General features: G+C 50.1%; 1 protein-coding gene across 6 annotated transcripts in view; it reads left to right on the top strand.

The window, feature by feature from the left end:
• The window catches only part of SARDH (sarcosine dehydrogenase), a 103,267-nt gene that overhangs the window by 62,277 nt on the left and 20,130 nt on the right, over window positions 1–20,860 (top strand). For 5 of the 6 annotated variants that reach the window (XM_076074729.1, XM_032973222.2, XM_032973225.2 and 2 more), the window contains one exon: window positions 12,630–12,765. The exons of the other annotated variant lie outside the window; for it this stretch is intronic. In XM_076074729.1, coding sequence (XP_075930844.1) covers window positions 12,630–12,765 — 136 coding nt within the window. The remainder of the gene's footprint in view (window positions 1–12,629; window positions 12,766–20,860) is intronic. 6 annotated transcript variants of the gene reach the window in all.

The following is a 20,860-nucleotide window of genomic DNA, read 5'->3' as shown; positions in this document are numbered from 1 at the left end:
ATCACCATCACTCCCATGCCCTCTACTTGCGATACGATTAGCACGGTTGGCTACGTATGGAAGGTGCTGATTAATGTACACTCGCTCGCCGTGACGCGGCCTAGCAGGCTCGCGCATGCGCCGCTTGTTGTAGAGGTTCACGGTTCGAACCCAGCGGCTGCCCTGGTTATTACCGCGGTAGTGTCGGAACCGTAACTGTAATAGTCTGCTTTTCTACGCGGTGGACGCTACATCTCATCTCATTTATATTTATGGAGCGCCTTCACTCTAGGCACTTGACATAGCTTACAAAACGGTGACGCATAATTTAATGATTTAGATAGCAGGGGCGTACACGGATCGGGCAATGAGTGACCGCGATTGAGGGGTATTTAGAGGTCACGAAAGGGCAGGGGACGGACGGGGAGGAGTGGAGGGGCGAGGGGAGGAAAGAGAAAGGGAATGGGCGATAGAGAAGAGACGAGGCTTTGAGAGAGGAACGGAAAGCGGTTAAGGAGGGGGACTGATTAATGTACAGAGGCAGTCTGTAGGGAGTGTTGAGTCTATGGGCAGTGTTGAGTCTATGAGCAGTGTTGAGTCTATGGGCAGTGTTGAGTCTATGAGCAGTGTTGAGTCTATGGGCAGTGTTGAGTCTATGGGCAGTGTTGAGTTTATGGGCAGTGTTGAGTCTATGGGCAGTGCTGAGTCTATGGGCAGTGTTGAGTCTATGGGCAGTGCTGAGTCTATGTGCAGTGCTGAGTCTATGGGCTGTGTTAGTCTATGGGTAGTGCTGAGTCTATGGACAGTGTTGAGTCTATGGGCAGTGTTGAGTCTATGGGCAGTGCTGAGTCTATGGGTAGTGCTGAGTCTATGGGCTGTGTTAGTCTATGGGTAGTGCTGAGTCTATGGGTAGTGTTGAGTCTATGGGCAGTGTTGAGTCTATGGGTAGTACTGGGTCTATGGGCAGTGTTAAGTCTATGGGCAGTGTTGAGTCTATGGGCAGTGCTGAGTCTATGGGCAGTGTTGCGTCTATTGGCAGTATATATTCTTGGTTCCTTCGGTAAAGTCACGTAGAAGGGAAACAATAAAATAATAAATATATAAAACAATATGATTATCACGGCGTTTCGACTGCAACACAAGCAATCATCATCAGGTGTGAAAACCACAACAAGAAAATTTGAGTCTATGGGCAGTGTTGAGTCTATGGGCAGTGTTGAGTCTATGGGCAGTGTTGAGTCTATGGGTAGTGTTGGGTCTATGGGCAGTGTTGAGTCTATGGGTAGTGTTTAGTCTATGGGTAGTGTTGAGTCTATGGGCAGCGTTGAGTTTATGGGCAGTGTTGAGTTTATGGGTAGTGTTAGGTCTATGGGCAGTGTTGAGTCTATGGGTAGTGTTGAGTCTATGGGTAGTGCTGAGTCTATGGGCAGTGTTGCGTCTATGGTCAGTGTTGAGTTTATGGGCAGTGTTGAGTCTTATGGGTAGTGCTGAGTCTATGGGTAGTGCTGAGTCTATGGGCAGTGTTAGTCTATGGGCAGTGTTAGTCTATGGGAGTGCTGAGTCTATGGGTAGTGTTGAGTCTATGGGCAGTGTTGAGTCTATGGGCAGTGTTGAGTTTATGGGCAGTGTTGAGTCTATGGGTAGTATTGAGTCTATGGGCAGTGTTGAGTCCATGGGTAGTGTTGAGTCTATGGGCAGTGTTGAGTCTATGGGTAGTGCTGAGTCTATGGGCAGTGTTGAGTCTTTGGGTAGTGTTGAGTCTATGGGCAGTGCTGAGTCTATGGCAGTGTTGAGTCTATGGGTAGTGCTGAGTCTATGGGCAGTGCTGAGTCTATGGGTAGTGCTGAGTCTATGGATGGTGCTGATCAATGTACAGGGGAAGTTGATTCCAGTGGAGCCGTGCAAGAAGAGAGAAATGAGGAGGCCGTTTAATGTACCAGCGTCAATGGTCCCAAATTTGCAAAATTTGTCACGGTAGCAGAGGAGAAGAAGGAACTTCCTCGGAGGGTGATGGAGGGTGATGGAAGGTGATGGAGGGTGATGGAGGGTGAGGGAGGGTGATGGAGGGTGTTAGAGAGTGATGGAGGGTGATGGAGGGTGATGGAGGGTGTTGGAGGGTGATGGAAGGTGATGGAGGGTGATGGAGGGTGAGGGAGGGTGATGGAGGGTGATGGAGGGTGATGGTGCCTTTTATCAGGAGGCCACAGCTGCTCGGGTGAAGCTTACAAACAGGAGAGTAGAGGGGGTAGACGAGGAGAGGAGGAGGAGGAATGTTGAGGCTCTTAAGTCAAATGAGGGCAGATGTTGTCAGCGACTGCAGCTGGAATTGGGAGCTGCCACCGCTGCCGTCTCAGTGATTTGAGACCTCACTCAGTTCGAGGGGGTGGAGCAAGTTCGGTACCTCTCTGGCCACGATATCTCTGGATGAACTCTCCCCAGGTTTGTGGAATTTCCACCACTCGCGCGAGGCTGTAAACAAGAGCTGCTCATGACCGCTGACTTTGAGGATCTCGCGCTAACTAACGTGACACTTTGAAAGTAATATCGATTCACCCAAACCCGTGTTCTCTTTAAGTTAAATATTACATAGCCCCATAAATATTCCCTGGGAATAGCCTTTGTACAAGTGTTTCCTTTTATGTAAAATCGGCAATCTGCCGGAGCATTCCTAAATACGTTCCTAAAATAATTCATTTGCTTCGCGATATAATTTTAATTAGCCAGCAAACCTGAAAAAGAATCTACAAAAGTCACCATTTACATTTTTTCATTTAAAGCTTTCGTTACTGCAGGGATTCATATTCTTGGTTCTTTCGGTAAAGTCACGTAGAAGGGAAACAATAAAATAAAAACTATATAAAACAATAAAATTCTCACGACGTTTCGACTGCAACACAAGCAATCATCATCAGGTGTGAAAACCACAGCAAGAAAATTTGAAAAAAGTGGCGGTTTTTTTAACGTTAGCACCACGGAGAGCAATTTGGCAGTTATTCAGATGGACGAGCCCATCTATGTTCGGAAAAGAGGAGGGGGGAGACGAAAATAATGGATGCGGTTTGAAAACCACCATAAGCGTGAACAATCAATTAAGACCCAAAATGGTTGATCAAATCCTTCCAATGATTGCTAAGCCAGAATCCATCTTCTCGGTTGAAATTGTCTCTGTGTTTGTATATGTGGGTAGCCTCATGAACGAATCTCTCGTGGTAGCCAGATGGCTTGTAAAAAACCTCTGTCTTGGAGAAGTCAATGTCATGTGAGCCTACTGAATTATAACAGTGATCTGCCACGGCCGAGGTGTTGGTTCTACCGTGTTTTAGGTCTGCTTTGTGTTCACGGATGCGGTCCGAGACATGTCGTTTGGTTTCTCCAACTGTTTGGTTTGATCAATTAATGCGGTTGAATCAGAAATCATTTTGTTGGTTTGTATGACGAGACTGTTGGTGGGATCTCTTTTTATTTTTGTATAGCTGCCATCGTTGAGTAACTCTTGAATTTTGTTGTTATATTCTATTTTATCCATGATGACAGTGGCATTGCCCTTGGCAGCTGAGAGGATGACAATGTCATCCCTCTTTTTTAATTTATATAATTCAAAACGCTCATCTTTGCTGAGGTTGCTAGCTGGCATCTTAGCATTTTTGAGGGTTGCAGCGATTTCAGATCTTGCTACGTCTGCAGCGATTGGACCCAGGCCCTTGAGAGCCACATCTACTTGGGCAATGATATCATTAACTGGTATGTGTTTAGTTGTGACTGCAAAGTTTAGACCTTTAGCTAAAACGGATTTCAGACCATCGGAAATAGAACTGTTACTGTGATTAATTACGACTTTGTTAACGTCTAGCTTTTTGGTGTGTGGGTCCGGTCTTTTGTTGGAGAGGAGGTTAAATTTGGAAATCAGGTTGTCCTTACATTTGGTCGACATAGTAGCAGCTGAAGAGGCAGTCATATTCTCTACATGTTCCCAATCCGATGTGGACATTGTTGCCGTCAATGATAAGTGTGATTTGTAGAGTGTTTTGTCTAACTGATCTAGTTCGGTGCGTATAAGTCTAATTTTCTCTGAGATAAGAGCTAAGCTAGTTCTGGAAAGAATTCGTTTCGCATTAGAAGAAGTTACAGCAGCAGAAGTCAGTGTAAATGCCATTCAAACCAACAAAATAATTTCTGATTCATCCGCATTAATTGATCAAACCGAACAGTTCTCGTTGAAACCTTCTGCTGCCAGGCCACCAAGATTATACGGCTTACCAAAAATACATAAAGTAGATACACCCCTTCGTCCCATCGACTCTACTATCAACTCCCCCACCTACAAACTGGCTCGTTTTCTGTCTGAAATCCTGCGGCCTTTCACTTGAAAAACCACTTGAAATTATACTCACCTGGTATCGACAATTACGGGTATTTCCCTGTCCCCAGACGACATGCTTGTCAGTTTTGATGTAGTTTCCTTATTCACCAAAGTTCCTGTACCTGACACAATGGCAATCATTGAAGACTTGGTTCATCAAGGACTAAACACTGAGGTACCCCCCCTGGTGAGACACTGCTTAACCAATACATACTTCACTTGGAATGGAACTTTCTACAAACAAACTGAGGGCACCCCAATGGGCTCCCCCCTATCTCCGGTTGTAGCCAACATTTTCATGGAGAAATTTGAAACTGACGCCATCCAGACTGCCACTCTGCGCCCAACCTTATGGAAGAGGTACGTGGATGACACTTTTGTCATCTGGCCACATGGCCAGCCTGCTCTAGACCAATTCCTCAACCACATCAATTCCATACACCCAGCCATCAGATTTACCATGGAAGTCGAAAAAGATGGCAAGTTACCTTTTTTGGATGTCCTAATAAAAAGAGACCTCATAGTTCAATGTGCCACTCTGTCTACAGGAAGCTACCCATACGGATGCTTACCTGAAACCGGATTCCCACCACCATCCATCCCAGAAGAATTCCCTCATCAAGGCTCTGCACCATAGAGCCCAATGCATATCCGACCAGGAACACATAGCCAGTGAACTCAAGCACGTACACCAAGCTCTTAAGGCTAATGGTTACTCCGACTACACAATCCGCAATGCTATCACTCCAACCATGAAGAAGGACCCTCTTGAGGAGCCATTCAAAACCATCACTTTACCCTACATTGCGGGGATCACAAAAAAAGATCTCCAAAATCTTGAATAAATACAAGGTCCGATTCAACACATTACATAAAATCCGTGATCTGGTTCCGTCTGTAAAAGATGTGATTCCGGACATACAGTACCCTGGCGTCTACAAACTATGTTGCCTCTGTGGTAGTAGTTACATTGGAGAAACCAAACGAAATGTCTCGGACCGCATCCGTGAACACAAAGCAGACCTAAAACACGGTAGGACCAACACCTCGGCCGTGGCAGATCACTGTTATAATTCAGTAGGCTCACATGACATTGACTTCTCCAAGACAGAGGTTCTCTGCAAGCCATCTGGCTACTATGAGAGATTCGTTCATTAGACTATCCACATATACAAACACAGAGACAATTTCAACCGAGAAGATGGATTATGGCCTAGTAATCATTGGAAGGATTTGATAAACCATTTGGGGTCTTAATTGATTGTTCACGCTTACGGTGGCTTTCAGACTGCATCCATTATTTTCGTCTCACCCCTCCTCTTTTCCGAACATGATGGACTCGTCCATCTGAATAACTGCCAAATCGCTCTCCGTGGTGCTAACATTTAAAAAAACGCCACTTTTTTCAAATTTTCTTGCTGTGGGTTTCACACCTGATGATGACTGCTTGTGTTGCAGTCGAAACGTCTTGATAATTTTATTGTTTTATATATTTTTTCTTTTATTATTATTTTATTGTTTCCCTTCTACATGACTTTACCGAAAGAACCAAGACTATGAATCACCGTTTACACTTTAAAGTTCAGTACCCTTTCTCTTTGTCTGCAAAACAAAAATACATTGGCGAAATAATAAAATCCGTGTGGATTATGGACGAGCACCGTGACCCGCGTGTCGCTGGGTGGTCGTTGTTCGCAGTAATGTTTTATTTCTTGGTCGTTTCCTGGAATTGCGCTTGCAGTGTTTAATTTGCTCTGATACTGACTCACCCGTGTACAATAAAACTGTAATCTCAACTCCTAAAATTGAGAAGGGGTCCTCTTGGATGGAACAGCGACCCTGGGGGGGGGGGGGTGGCGGGGTGGCGGGGGGGTTGGTGTGGTGAGTAATGGACTGCTTGCAGTCAGAACAGAAGTTTAATGCGTAGGCTTTTGCGACGAATATTCCCCATAAGAGAGGTTTTTGGGTTAGATCGCGTAAATATAAAGGTGTCGTTAAACCCGCCACCACCTGACACAGCCAATTGGTAAACAAAACATTCCAATTCGTTATTATTGCAGCACCTGTGTGTTGTAGCGTAAACCCACAACATTCACAATTGTAAATTGTAAAGAGAGTAAACCCAGAACATCGTGAGGTCAAGTTCCAGTTGTCGTTCAATTCGGTCGTTTGTGATTGTGCACCAATGTGTGTGTTCGGCCCTCGTAACGACCTGGCTAATAATCTGCGTCGTTAGACCCCTCCGCCACCCGACACAGCCAATCAGATGGTGGACAAGCGTTTAACGATGCGCCAATTCTTTTTGTGTCAGCTCACTCAGCGGTGAGTTGAAGGACAATCCTCGTCAGATTTAGCAGCAATTAGATATGCGACATTTCGCTTGAAACTACACCAAACATCTTCAGGATAAGATCTAGTCATTCTAGAATCTGACTTCTTTGTGTGTGTAATCTCTGTGTGTGTGTGTAATCTGTGTGTGTGTGTAATCTGTGTGTGTAATCTGTGTGTGTGTGTGTAATCTGTGTGTGTGTGTGTAATCTGTGTGTGTGTAATCTGTGTGTGTGTGTGTAATCTTTGTGTGTGTGTGTGTAATCTCTGTGTGGGTAATTTGTGTGTGTGTGTAATCTATGTGTGTGTCTGTGTGTGTGTGTAATCTCTGTGTGTGTAATCTCTGTGTGTGTGTGTGTAATCTTTGTGTGTGTGTAATCTGTGTGTGTGTAATCTCTGTGTGTGTAATCTCTGTGTGTGTAATCTGTGTGTGTGTAATCTTTGTGTGTGCCTGTGTGTGTGTAATCTGTGTGTGTGTGTAATCTCAGTGTGTGTAATCTGTGTGTGTGCAATCTCTGTGTGTGTCTGTGTGTGTGTAATCTGTGTGTGTGTGTAATTTGTGTGTGTGTGTGTAATCTTTGTGTGTGTGTGTGTAATCTCCGTGTGGGTAATCTGTGTGTGTGTGTGTGTGTAATCTATGTATGTGTCTGTGTGTGTGTGTAATCTCTGTGTGTGTGTATTCTCTGTGTGTGTGTGTAATCTTTGTGTGTGTGTGTAATCTGTGTGTGTGTAATCTCTGTGTGTGTAATCTCTGTGTGTGTGTAATCTGTGTGTGTGTAATCTCTGTGTGTGCCTGTGTGTGTGTCATCTGTGTGTGTGTGTGTAATCTCTGTGTGTGTAATCTGTGTGTGTGCAATCTCTGTGTGTGTCTGTGTGTGTGTGTAATCTCTGTGTGTGTAATGTGTGTGTGTGTAATCTTTGTGTGTGTCTGTGTGTGTGTAATCTGTGTGTGTGTAATCTGTGTGTGTGTGTAAGCTGTGTATGTGTGTGTGTAATCTCTGTGTGTGTGTGTGTGTAATCTCTGTGTGTAATCGGTGTGTGTAATCTTTGTGTGTGTAATCTGTGTGTGTGTGTAATCTGTGTGTAATCTCTGTGTGTGTAATATCTGTGTGTGTAATCTGTGTGTGTGTAATGTCTGTGTGTGTAATCTGTGTGTGTGTAATGTCTGTGTGTGTGTACTCTTTGTGTGTGTAATCTGTGTATGTGTGTGTAATATCTGTGCGTGTAATCTGTGTGTGTGTGTGTAATCTTTGTGTGTGTGTAATCTCTGTGTGTGTCAACCCCCTACCTCCTTGCGGTGCCGGACGGGCAACTCTGTCGTGGACAGTGCTGTGGGGGGAGGTCCAATTTTGATTGGCTCCTCCCCTCATGGCATATGTGTCCACCACAGGGGCTAAACGGGGGCTCTGGACGGGTGCGAGGGGCTGGTAACCCCTCCACCTTCAATTAATTACCACTAATCCACGAGTTAAACTGAAATATGTAACTAATAAGCTTGTGCCGGAGGCCCCGGGGGGCCAGGCGTCTATGACGTCTCTTGGCCAAACCCCAATTGGCGGAGCCAGGAGATTGAATATCTACCCTCGGGGCTCCTCCAGAAACAACGAAAAGCCACTACGGGTGGCCACGTGGAATGTTCGAACGCTCACTGCGGAGGAGAGGCTGCCACTCCTCTGTCGGGAGCTGGACCGGTACCGCCTGGATCTATGTGGCATTCAGGAGGTCCGGTGGACCGGCTCTGGCTCCTGCCACCATGAGGGGTGGATAGTCCTCTACTCGGGGCAGCAGACTGCCAAACAACAGGGTGTGGCACTTCTTTTGAACAAAAGAATGAAGGGGGCGTGGGAGCGCGGCGGTGAGGTGTGGGAAGCTGTAAGCTCCAGGCTACTTTGGGCTCGCCTTCCCATCAACCGGAGGCGAGGAATGGTGGTCGTGGTTACTTATGCCCCCACCGAAGATGAACATCCGTGGAGGGATGCAGGCAAAGCCGATGAGTCAGATACCTTCTATGACCTCCTGTCACAGGTGCTGGCTAAAGTGGCCCCTCGGGATAGAGTCATCATGTTGGGTGACTTCAATGCCCGAGTTGGTCATGATACTGGCACCTGGTCTGGAGTGATTGGAGGGCATGGGCCAGATCAGCTCAATAACAACGGTAGGAGGCTGCTAGATTTTTGTGCAGCCCATGGGCTTGTAATTACCAACACGCTGTTCCGGCATCGGCGCATCCACACGACATCATGGATGCATGCCGGGTCCAAGCAAGAACATCTGCTGGACTACATAGTGACGGACCAGCGGATGCGAGCACATGTCCTTGACACCAGGACCTACCGTGGAGCTGATCTGCCCTCAGACCATCGACTAGTCATCTGTAAGATGCGCCTGCCATTCTTCCACTCCGGTGGTGGGTGTACACCCAGGACCCCATTCCAACCTAAAGTGGCCTGCTCTCAGTTATCTGATGAAAGTTGCAAGCAAGAATTTCATCATCGCTTGCGGCTGGGATTGGCATCGTCCCCGACTCCTCCTGATGTCGAGGGTAGATGGGCGAGGTTTAGGACTGTGACTCATGCAGCTGCAATGGCTGCTTTGGGTACGCGGTCCAGACCTCCCCAGAGACCCTGGCTGACAGAGGAGGTGTTCAGGATGGTTGAGAAAAAGCGACAGGCCCACTGTCATCGGCTACAGAATCCCACGTCAGAGAATGAGGCTTACCGCAGCCTTCGCTCGGAGGTTCGGAGAGCCGTGAGGCGCTGCAAGGATGGGTGGTGGTCGCGGGTTGCTGAGGAGATGGAGTCTGCCTCAGTGGCCCGTGATCACAAATCTCTATTTAACTCCATCAAAAAAGTAACCTGCAGCCCCACACCTATTGCCATCATTAGGGGAAAAAACTGTGATCCAATCTCCGACCCCCAGGAACAGGTTTGCAGATTTGCTGAGCATTTCTGTGAGGTCCTGGGGGAGGGAAAATCCCTCAGCCAGGAAAACATCGTGGCACAAAGTGAGGATGATCCTGCGGAGGCTGCGGTGCCTCAAATATTGGAAGAAGTCACCCCCTGTGAGTGGCTGGCTGAGGTGCCATCTGTTGAGGAAGTACTGAAGGCGATCCGGAGTCTGAGACCAGGAAAGGCAGCGGGCAGAGATGATCTCCCAAGCGAAATGCTGAGGGAGGGTGGCGTTTGTGCACAGACTGCTCTATATGACATCATAACAACGGTCTGGACCACTGGACGGGTTCCGCAGGATTGGAAGGATGCCCTGGTGGTCCCCCTTTTTAAGAAGGGGGACCGCACAGACTGTAACAACTACAGGGGCATCTCACTCCTCAGTGTGCCGGGAAAGGTCCTGGCAAGGATTATTCAGCATCGCCTTGCCAGGCACGCTGAGGAGAGGCTTGCGGAGCCCCAATGCGGTTTCAGGAAAGGGCGGTCCTGCACAGATGCCATATTTTCTGTCCGTCTGCTACAGCAGAGGTGTAGGGAATTCCAACAAGACCTACATCTCTGCTTGATTGACCTGGTCAAGGCCTATGATACCATCAGTAGGCCTGGGCTCTGGGTTGTTCTTCGTGCTTTTGGAGTACCTGACCCTCTAATCACGATCATTAAGGACCTTCATGATGGTGAGCGGGCCCGGGTAAAACTACATGGCCGGGAGTCAGAGCCATTCCCTGTATACCTTGGGGTGCGACAGGGATGTCTTCTGGCTCCCACATTATTTAACATCTATTTTGACCACGTAGTTCGTGAAGCCTTCAATAGCTGTACCGGGGCAATCTCCATATGGTACAGATATAATGGGAGGCTGATCGATGCCCGGGTGCGGTCAAGGGATGGCTCCCTATTGCTCAACCACGTTAGGTATGCTGATGATTTGGTAATAGCTGCTCAGTCAGAGGAGGAGTTGGAGACGCTGCTGCTGAGACTGGAGCGTGCCACTAAGAGGTGGGGCCTTACCATCAGCCCCACCAAAACTGAACACCTGCCTGGGTATTTTGTACCATCGGACACTCCACCTCCACAACTCCCAATCGGTGATGGGGCAGTTGTGGAGAGAGTGGAGAGTTTCCCATACCTGGGCAGTGTGCTTATGACTGGCTCCAGTTTAACAGCAGAGGTCTCACTCCGAAACAGTCGAGCGGCAATATCTTTTCATCGGTTGCGTAACGCTGTGTGCAAGCTACCTGGTCTGTCGCTCCGCACTAAGCTTCAGGTCTTCTCGGCCACGGTCATTCCCTCCCTTCTCTACGCTTGCGAAACGTGGACCCCCCTAATGGAACATCTTCGCCGGTTAGAAACATTTAGGCTGGCCTGCCTACGATCCATCCTGGGTTTAACCAGACTGGATTGTGTGAGGAGCTCACAAATCCTTGAAAGATCTGGGCAAGGTCCCATCGGTGAGCTCCTCCGGCGGGCAAGGCTGCGATGGCTGGGTCATGTAGCCCGCATGCCCAGCCACTGCATGCCGAAACAGCTTTTGTTCGGCCGGATTGAGGGGGCTAGGCGGGCGCGGCACGGGCTAGAGAAGAGATGGAGTGATGTGGTACAGGAGGACGTGGAGCTGAGTGGACTTGCCGATGACTGGTACCAGCGGTGTCAAGATCGGCCTCTGTGGAGGAGGCTCGTGAAGGATGCTACTGGGCAGTTGGAGGTAGTCGCCCTCCAACAACAACGGAGGGCGGAGGAGCAACGCTCAGAACAACGAGCGGAGCGCCGGGTGGCTAAAGCACAGCAGGTTGGCACAGTAGGGGGCACAGGTGGTGCATCAGCCAGTCATCACGGTCAGTCGACCCGTGGCACCTGGGTCTGCCCCGTGACCTCCTGCCAGCGGGCGTTCGACACTTCACGTGGCCTCAGGGTGCACATAGCCTGGCACAAGCGTCGTGGTGACGTCACCGCCACTTAGTGGCGCATGGTGGTTGTTGTATAATCTCTGTGTGTGTAATCTGTGTGTGTGTAATCTCTGTGTGCGTAATCTGTGTGTGTGTGTGTGTGTAATCTCTTTGTGTGTGTAATCTCTGTGTGTGTAATATCGGTGTGTGTAATCTGTGTGTGTGTGTAATCTGTGTGTGTGTGTGTAATATCTGTGTGTGTAATCTGTGTGTGTGTGTAATCTTTGTGTGTGTATAATCTGTGTGTGTGTAATCTGTGTGTGTGTGTAATCTGTGTGTGTGTATAATCTCTGTGTGTGTAATCTCTGTGTGTGTGTAATCTGTGTGTGTTATCTGTGTGTGTAATCTCTGTGTGTGTAATCTGTGTGTGTAATTCCTGTGTGTGTAATCTGTGTGTGTGTAATCTATGTGTGTGTGTGTGTGTCTGTGTGTGTGTAATCTCTGTGTGTGTAATCTGTGTGTGTGTAATATCTGTGTGTGTAATCTGTGTGTGTGTGTGTGTAATCTCTGTGTGTATAATCTGTGTGTGTGGCAGAGGGGATATTCGGAATCACAGCTAGTGTGCATCTACCAGTGGTCATCTCAGTCGGTCAACCCATGGCACCTGCTGGGTCTGTCCCGTGACCTCCTGCCAGCGAACCTTCGACACTTCACGTGGTAGCCTCAAAGTGCACCTGGCCAGGCACAGGCGCTGTGGTGACATCACCGTCACTTAGTGGCGAATGGCGCGGGTATTGGTATTGTCAGTGGGGAGTGGTGGTGTAGCGCTTAGGGCACTGCCCTCCGAACTGGCCACCCGAGTTCGAATCCCACTCACGGCCAACACCGCCAGTGACGATTCTCTGAACCGGTCCTGCGCCCTGCCCTAGATCGACTCGGCCTCAAATGAGTACCTGGTGCAGTGTGTAAACATCGCCACTGGGGAGACAAAGGTGGCCGGGCCTGGTGCTGATCACCCACGCCCTCATGCGCCGTGCCGGCCTTCATAGGTGCTCGCGAACAGCACTTGCCCAATCGGTCTGTTAAGGCTACGCGGGGGGTCTTTGTCTTTGTGTGTGCGCGTGGCAGGCGCGTGCCACTGCTGGGTCTCGAGGCGATCTGGAGGGACGGCTGCGCCGTGGGGCACGTGCGGCGTGCAGACTTCGGCTTCCACATCGAGCGCAGCCTCGCGTACGGATACGTGCGGGACCCCGCGGGCATCTCCGTGAGCACCCCCCCCCCACCTCACACTCCTCCTCACACTCCGATTGGCGCGGTTGGCTAAGTGCTGTTAGCGAGCACAGACATACACACTCCTCACCCCCCTCACTGCTCCCACACTGCACACGCCTCACACTTCTCACCACACTCACTCACCACACTCACCACACTCACTCACCACACTCACCACACTCCCCACACTCACTCACCACGCTCACCACACTCACCACACTCACCACACTCCCTACACTCACCACACTCACCACACTCCCCACACTCACCACACTCACCACACTCACCACACTCCCTACACTCACCACACTCCCCACACTCCCCACATTCACCACACTCACCACACTCCCCACAGTCACCACACTCACCACAGTCACCACACTCACCACACTCACCACATTCACCACATTCCCCACACTTCCCACACTCACCACACTCCCCACATTCACCACACTCACCACAGTCACCACACTCACCACACTCACCACACTCACTACACTCCCCACACTCACCACACTCCCCACATTCACCACACTCCCCACATTCACCACACTCAGCACATTCCCCACACTTCCCACACTCACCACACTCCCCACATTCACCACACTCACCACACTCACCACACTCCTCACACTCCCCACACTCACCACACTCAGCACACTCACCACACTCCCCACACTCACCACACTCCCTACACTTACCACATTCACCACACTCACCACACTCACCACACTCACCACACTCCCCACACTCCCCACACTCACCACACTCCCTACACTTACCACACTCACCACACTCACCACACTCCCCACACTCACCACACTCACCACACTCACCACACTCACCACACTCACCACACTCACCACACTCACCACACTTACCACACTCACCACACTCAGCACACTCACCACACTCACCACACTCACCACACTCACCACACTCCCTACACTGCCCAGATCCGTGTACATCGGGTCCATAATGTGTCCCTACTCAGCGCTGCTGCTGCTGTTGTTGTTGTTGTTTGTGTTCGTCACTAAGGACACGCGTCAGATGTTCGCGTTGGAGCGTTTAGATCAGCGTAGTGGCGTGGAGCGGTGGCGCTGTGGTTAGCGCACCGCACGTCGAGCCCCGGTGATCCGTGCACAGTTGCCAGCCACGGGGAGCGTCCGTGCCGAGTGCCACGTGAACTGTGGCGGATCCACGTGAGGAGGCTGTGGGGGGGGCTGTTGGGACGATTGCCCCCCAACCTCCCATCCCCTGAGACCCTGAATATGATTATTTTATTGATACATGCCACAGAACATACTTTGATGTCTTTTCTTATTAATGTAGGGCTCTATTTATAAAGTTTAACGTTGCTGGACTGTGCAGCCCACAACACCCCCCTCCCCCCCGCTATTGAAGTTTCTAGAACTGTGTCTGTATGGTCAAAGTTAAACAGATTTAATAATAATAACTCCTGCATAACTGACACATTGTGGGGAGGCCTTCATCCAAACACTTGCATTGACACACAGAACAAAACAAAGACAAAGATCCCCCGTATAGCCTTAACATGTTGTTGGGGCAAGTGCTGTTAGCGAACGCATATGAAGGCCGGCACGGCACATGAGGGGGTGGGTTGGCAGCACCACGCCCGGCCGCCTTTGTCTCCCCAGTGGTGATGTTTACACACTGCACCAGGTACTCATTTGAGGCTGAGTCGACCTAGGGGAGGCCCGGGACCGGGTCAGATAATCGTTGCCGGTGTTGGCCGTTAGCGGGAATCGAAGTCAGGTCGCCAGGTTCGTAGTACAGCGCGCTAACCACTAGACTCCTGCTCACAATACACACACTCAACAACAACAACAACCGCCATTCGCCACTAAGTGGCGGTGACGTCACCACGACGCTTGTGCCAGGCTATGTGCACCCTGAGGCCACGTGAAGTGTCGAACGCCCGCTGGCAGGAGGTCACGGGGCAGACCCAGGTGCCACGGGTCGACTGACTGAGATGACTGGCTGATGCACCACCTGTGCCCCCTACTGTGGCAACCTGCTGTGCTTTAGCCACCCGGCACTCCGCTCGTTGTTGTGAGCGTCGCTCCTCCGCCCTCCGTTGTTGTTGGAGGGCGACTGCCTCCAACTGCCCAGTAGCGTCCTTCACGAGCCTCCTCCACAGAGGCCGATCTTGACACCGCTGGTACCAACCATCGGCAAGTCCACTCAGCTCCACGTCCTCCTGTACCACATCACTCCATCTCTTCTCTAGCCCGTGCCGCGCCCGCTTAGCCCCCTCAATCCGGCCAAACAAAAGCTGTTTCGGCATGCGGTGGCTGGCCATGCGGGCTACATGACCCAGCCATCGCAGCCTTCCCCGCCGGAGGAGCTCACCGATGGGACCTTGCCCAAATCTTTCAAGGATTTATGAGCTCCTCACACAATCCAGTCTGGTTAAACCCAGGATGGATCGTAGGCAGGCCAGCCTAAATGTTTCTAACCGGCGAAGATGTTCCATTAGGGGGGTCCACGTTTCGTAAGCGTAGAGAAGGGAGGGAATGACCGTGGCCGAGAAGACCTGAAGCTTAGTGCGGAGCGACAGACCAGGTAGCTTCCACACAGCGTTACGCAACCGATGAAAAGATATTGCCGCTCGAATGATTCGGAGTGAGACCTCTGCTGTTAAACTGGAGCCAGTCATAAGCACACTGCCCAGGTATGGGAAACTCTCCACTCTCTCCACAACTGCCCCATCACCGATTGGGAGTTGTGGGGGTGGAGTGTCCGATGGTACAAAATACCCAGGCAGGTGCTTAGTTTTGGTGGGGCTGATGGTAAGGCCCCACCTCTTAGTGGCACGCTCCAGTCTCAGCAGCTACGTCTCCAACTCCTCCTCTGAATGAGCAGCTATTACCAAATCATCAGCATACATAACATGGTTGAGCAATAGGGAGCCATCCCTTGACCGCACCGGGGCATCGATCAGCCTCCCATTATATCTGTACCATATGGAGATTCTCCCGGTACAGCTATTGAAGGCTTCACGAACTACGTGGTCAAAATAGATGTTAAATAATGTGGGAGCCAGAGGATATCCCTGTCGCACCCCAAGGTGTACAGGGAATGGCTCTGACTCCCGGCCACGTAGTTTTACCCGGGCCCGCTCACCATCATGAAGGTCCTTAATGACCGTGAGCAGAGGGTCAGGTTCTCCAAAAGCATGAAGAACAACCCAGAGCCCAGGCCTACTGATGGTATCATAGGCCTTGACCAGGTCAATCAAGCAGAGATATAGGTCTTGTTGGAATTCCCTACACCTCTGCTGTAGCAGACGGACAGAAAATATGGCATCTGTGCAGGACCGCCCTTTCCTGAAACCGCATTTGGGCTCCGCAAGCCTCTCATCAGCGTGCCTGGCAAGGCGATGTTGAATAATCCTTGCCAGGACCTTTCCCGGCACACTTGAGGAGTTAGATGCCCCTGTAATTGTTTGTGCGGTCCCCCTTCTTAAAAAGGGGGACCACCAGGGCATCCTTCCAATCCTGCGGAACCCGTCCAGTGGTCCAGACTGTTGTTACACACACACACACACGTGTACACACACAACCCATGACATGTGCGCATGTTCCAATGTATGTTTTAGTCTTAGGGGAACATTTGCGAGGCTAATATCCATTCTGTTATTGCAGCGGGCGCCCTCGGAGAAATTTTTTTCTATGTTTAGATTTATTTATTTTCTATTATCAAGTTCCCGCGAGTTCACGCGTGAAGCGAATGACCCCGTGTGTGGAAGGCGAGACGAAACTCCGCGTGCCGCCCGTGTCTCTCGCGCGCCCTGCCGGTTGAGCCACTCTGTTCACTAATAATTCATGGACTCTCGTGGCCATCTGTGAGACAGCTTCTGCCGCGTACAGAAGTTTGGTCAATTTATGGGGCACCCTAACCTGGGAACAGTGCTAAGAACAACAATAATAAATAAATAAATAGAAAGCACAACGTTAACCCTGTTCAATCTTGATTGAAGCTTTCGTGACTGCAGGAATCCATACTCTTTAGTTATTTCGGTGAAGTCACGTGGGTAGAAATAAAATTAAATAAATCACGACGTTTCGAGTGCAACACAAGCGTCCATCATCAGGTGACGGACGCTTGTGTTGCGCTTCGTGATTTATTTCACCTCATATCTACGTGAAGAACCAAAGAGTATGTTAACCCTGTTCTTCTTCTGGCACACGGCGCATTGCAACGACAAACCAACTGATTTGTGTAACCGCCACGAATGTTATAATTGAGGTCCAGGTTCTTGAGCCACTCGACGGCGCCGACCGTGAGCTGGCGGATTGCTTTGGTGCCGTCGTCCGATGGTCCTCAGTGGACGGGCGGCGGTTGGCCGTCGTCCGGTCCCCTCCGCGGCCGCAGGTGGAACCGCCTCGGGGCTTCCACTCGCGCAGGAGATGGCACCATCTGCCGTGCGGTGTCCGAACGCGACGATTCACCGTGGTCCAGCGTCTACGGGGGAAGCGAGAACCCTCGTGGCGTTCCACGCTTTTTGCGTCGTGGCTACGGCACTCGGTAGCCTCCTGTTGCGAACCACGTCGCAGGGTCTTCAACACCCTTGTTCACAAAGCGATAGTGAAAGTGCCAGATCCACATACAGCAGCCAAAACCCAGCGTCTTTCCATGGGTTTGGTTGCCGCGTTTGCGCTGCTTCGTTCTCGAGCGCGCTTCCAGGTTGTACCCCAACCCCCCCCACCGCGTGTCGTTCGGCACAAATGTGGTGCGAGTTTCAACGCCTGCAATAGCTTCAGTTCCCGAAGAAGCTCTCAGTACGTGGGGCGTAAACGTCGGACATTCTTGGCGAACGACACATGGGGCACGGCCCAAGCACGCATCGGGAAGCTGCGCAGCATCGCCACGGCAATTGTCCCGTCGTCAGAGACGCGTACATCACCACGACGCCGTACGGAACGGGACCACGGGGCTCTCCGCGTCGCTCTTCTCAAACGAGCATTGACGCGGCGCTGATTTCCCGTTTGCAGTCCTGAGCCACTGGTGGAAATCCCACATTCCTATGGCGGGGGAAGTCTAGCCAAAGGGCAAGCACTGATGGCTTCCCCAAAAAGTGATGGCCTGAGTCAACTCTCAACCGGGATCTGAACTTGTGATTGTGAGCCACTCACTCTGTTGCCTGTACCACCTGGCCGGTTTATAGTTACCCCGCTTAAATAATAATAGGGAGAAATTATACAGAAAACAGCATTTCAATTCAGAGCCTCTATACATCTCCCACCAATCTAAATTCTATTATTATAAAAAAACTCAACACATTCAACAGTTACATTCTGGCCTTAAAAAGATAAATATATAAGAGGTGACATTTTGGGCAATAAGCCCTGACTCATTTAGCAAATAAAATTGAAGCTGTTTTCACGTGCTATGATGAACAGCCGTTTCCTGAAACATCGCCCGTTAAATGTATTTCCGTTTTCGTTGTTAGTTTGTGCTTTTTCACCACTGCCAAAGCAGCAGCAGCAGTGCCAAATAATTTCCGTTTCGTATTAAATCGTTGAACACTCTGCTGATACACGTTGTCCAACACATCGCCCATCACTCTCACAACATTCAATCGCCTGCTGAGAGGCGATTGCGACAGTCAGTGGAAATCGGGGGGCTCCACAGCCACAACGGATTTTAACCTCGGTGTCAAATGAAAGCTGCTGCTGCCATTTGCTGAATCCACCACAATTGCAAATTGATAACGTTTGAGTTTTTTTACTTATTTTGAAGAAATCTATTTGTGTCCCGAGAGCTCAAAAGGAATATTTTCAGCGGGGCACCTAAAAAATTAAATGAGTGTGCGCGCCCCGGAATTCTTTGCCGTGCACACGAGCGGGGTTATGGGTAGCAGTAGGAACCAGGGCGGTTTGTCATTCGGGGACCTGTCGGGCCAGACCTCGGCAAAATATGAAACCCTAGCGACATGTACCGGATTCATAATTGATGTTTGGGTTAGGTCATGGAATGCTCTGGCAAAATTTCTGTTAGGTGGGAACAGTGGAGAAAAAGTTAGCGAACGCATATGATTTTAGCCCAACTATTTCCGCGTCCTCCGGTTAGTCGTGTAACAGAACGGATAATTAGTTGAGGAGAGTAATCGATTGATTAAGTCATCGATCTATTTAGTAGTCGATTAATAAGGAATCGATTTATTAAGGAACCGGAGAGCCCAGCTCGAGAGATCTCTGGATCAGTAATTTGGAAGGAATTTTGGCATCGGATCAAAGCCGATTCTTACGCTCGTAACACGTGCAGACTCACGTGCATGAGACTATAATATTTTTTACGATTGGTGCAAATTTTATTAAAATACTACCGAACGAGAGGGACTAAATGTGACATAATAACTTTGGGGGTAAAAGGATGGAACGAAAAACAATCAATTTGTGAATCGAATCGCAGCCCGCGAATGATGAGAGTCCATCTCAATCGCTTGCCCGTGGAAGCAAATCCTTTGAACGTCGGGAGAGACGTCCCGCGCCGGCTTTCCCGGCTGCCTTGTTTCATTGATTTTAAATTTCATTCGGCCTGCTCTCGCCCGCCCGCCAACCTCTCGTCGCTCTCCCGCCGAGCCCTAAAAGCCTTGCACCCCTCGCCGCACCGGACGTTTCAAGAGGAATTCGTGTCGACTCGCCCGATGGACACGAACCCACTCGCTGACCCCCAGCGGGGCCCGCTCGCTCCGCCGCGCACGTGGGAAGTGCTCCTCGCGCCGCTTGAAGTTCCTCTGATGCGCCTTAAAAGCCTCGGGGTGGGGCGGCCCCGGTGTGTGCCCAGGGAGAGGATGGTTGAGGGCCGCCAGCGCAGGAACCGACGGCCGGTGGAGTCGAGTCAAAGTGTGCCTCCCCGCTCAGACATAGCGTGGGATGCTGCTCGCTCGTCTTTCTCACTCTCTCCGCCACAATGGAGTGACAAATTCGACGTCGTTATGCCAATAATTAGCACATCCCATAGGGGTCTATTTCATTCGTCCCTGTGAAATTAAGGATACTGGCTCACTGACTGATTTTGGGGAGCCAGTGCGGGGAATAATTGTGGCCGGAGCTGTCCAGGGCTGAGTTCTGGAAAATAGTTCATGGGGTTTGGCAGAGTGTGGGGTTTGTGGTTGGGTGGTTGGGGGGGTTCTTGAAAGTGTATGTGTAGCGTGTTGACTGTCACCTTGCCGTGGCTTTGTTAACCTTCGAGGGATGAGGGTCTAAGTTGACCCGCGAACCGGGATGTGAACCTGCGGCCTCCCAACTGTTTTGTTCTTAAACGCCACTGCGTTTGTCACTCGTCACTCATTCCTGCACGAGTAGCAGATTGCGTGCACACAGAAGGAGAGAGAGATACATGCGTTTATATATATCCCCCGTATAGCCTTAACATACTGTTGGGGCAAGTGCTGTTAGCGAGCACCTACGCAGGCCAGCACGGTACACGAGGGGGTGGGTTGCCAGCACTACGCCCGGCCGCCTTTGTCTCCAAAGTGGCCATGTTTACACACCGCACCAGGTACACATTTGAGTCTGAGTCGACCTAGAGGAGGCCCATGACCAGTTCAGATAATTGTCACTGGTGTTGGCTATGAACGGGAATCGAAGTCGGGACGCCGGGTTCATAGTGCAATGTGCTAACCGCTACACGACCGCTCCCCACATACACACGGGCACAAACAAACACACAATCAGAAACGTATATACATGTATTAGTTCCATACGTTTTGCGTACGTAGTACATTTAACGGTGAGAAAACCCCCACGTGACACCGCACGGCATGGGAAGGCCCTCATCCAGCAGTGGATTGACAAAAAGCAACACTGTACATACAGACGTATACGCACACACGGATGTGTTTATATTTGTTGATGTATATGTGTAATTTTAGATTTTTTTTTAGACATGTCAAATGAGACAACGAGAGACTGAATTGCGTATTTTTTGACTCGGAAAATTCTTGGCACAAAAAAGCTAGAGGAAGACAGAAAATGAAGTGACGTCAGTCGAACACACAAAGCTGTCGTGACCAGTGGGATTCATAACAAATGTTGTATGTGTGAGATCGCGTAAAC

Source organism: Petromyzon marinus, chromosome 50 (genome assembly GCF_048934315.1).
Source record: "Petromyzon marinus isolate PM22_M1 ecotype Great Lakes invasive population chromosome 50, UKy_Petmar_22M1.pri1.0, whole genome shotgun sequence".
Taxonomy (NCBI): domain Eukaryota; kingdom Metazoa; phylum Chordata; class Hyperoartia; order Petromyzontiformes; family Petromyzontidae; genus Petromyzon; species Petromyzon marinus.
The sequence above is the reverse complement of the archived record's forward strand: the minus strand, read 5'-3'. Positions and strand labels throughout refer to the sequence as shown.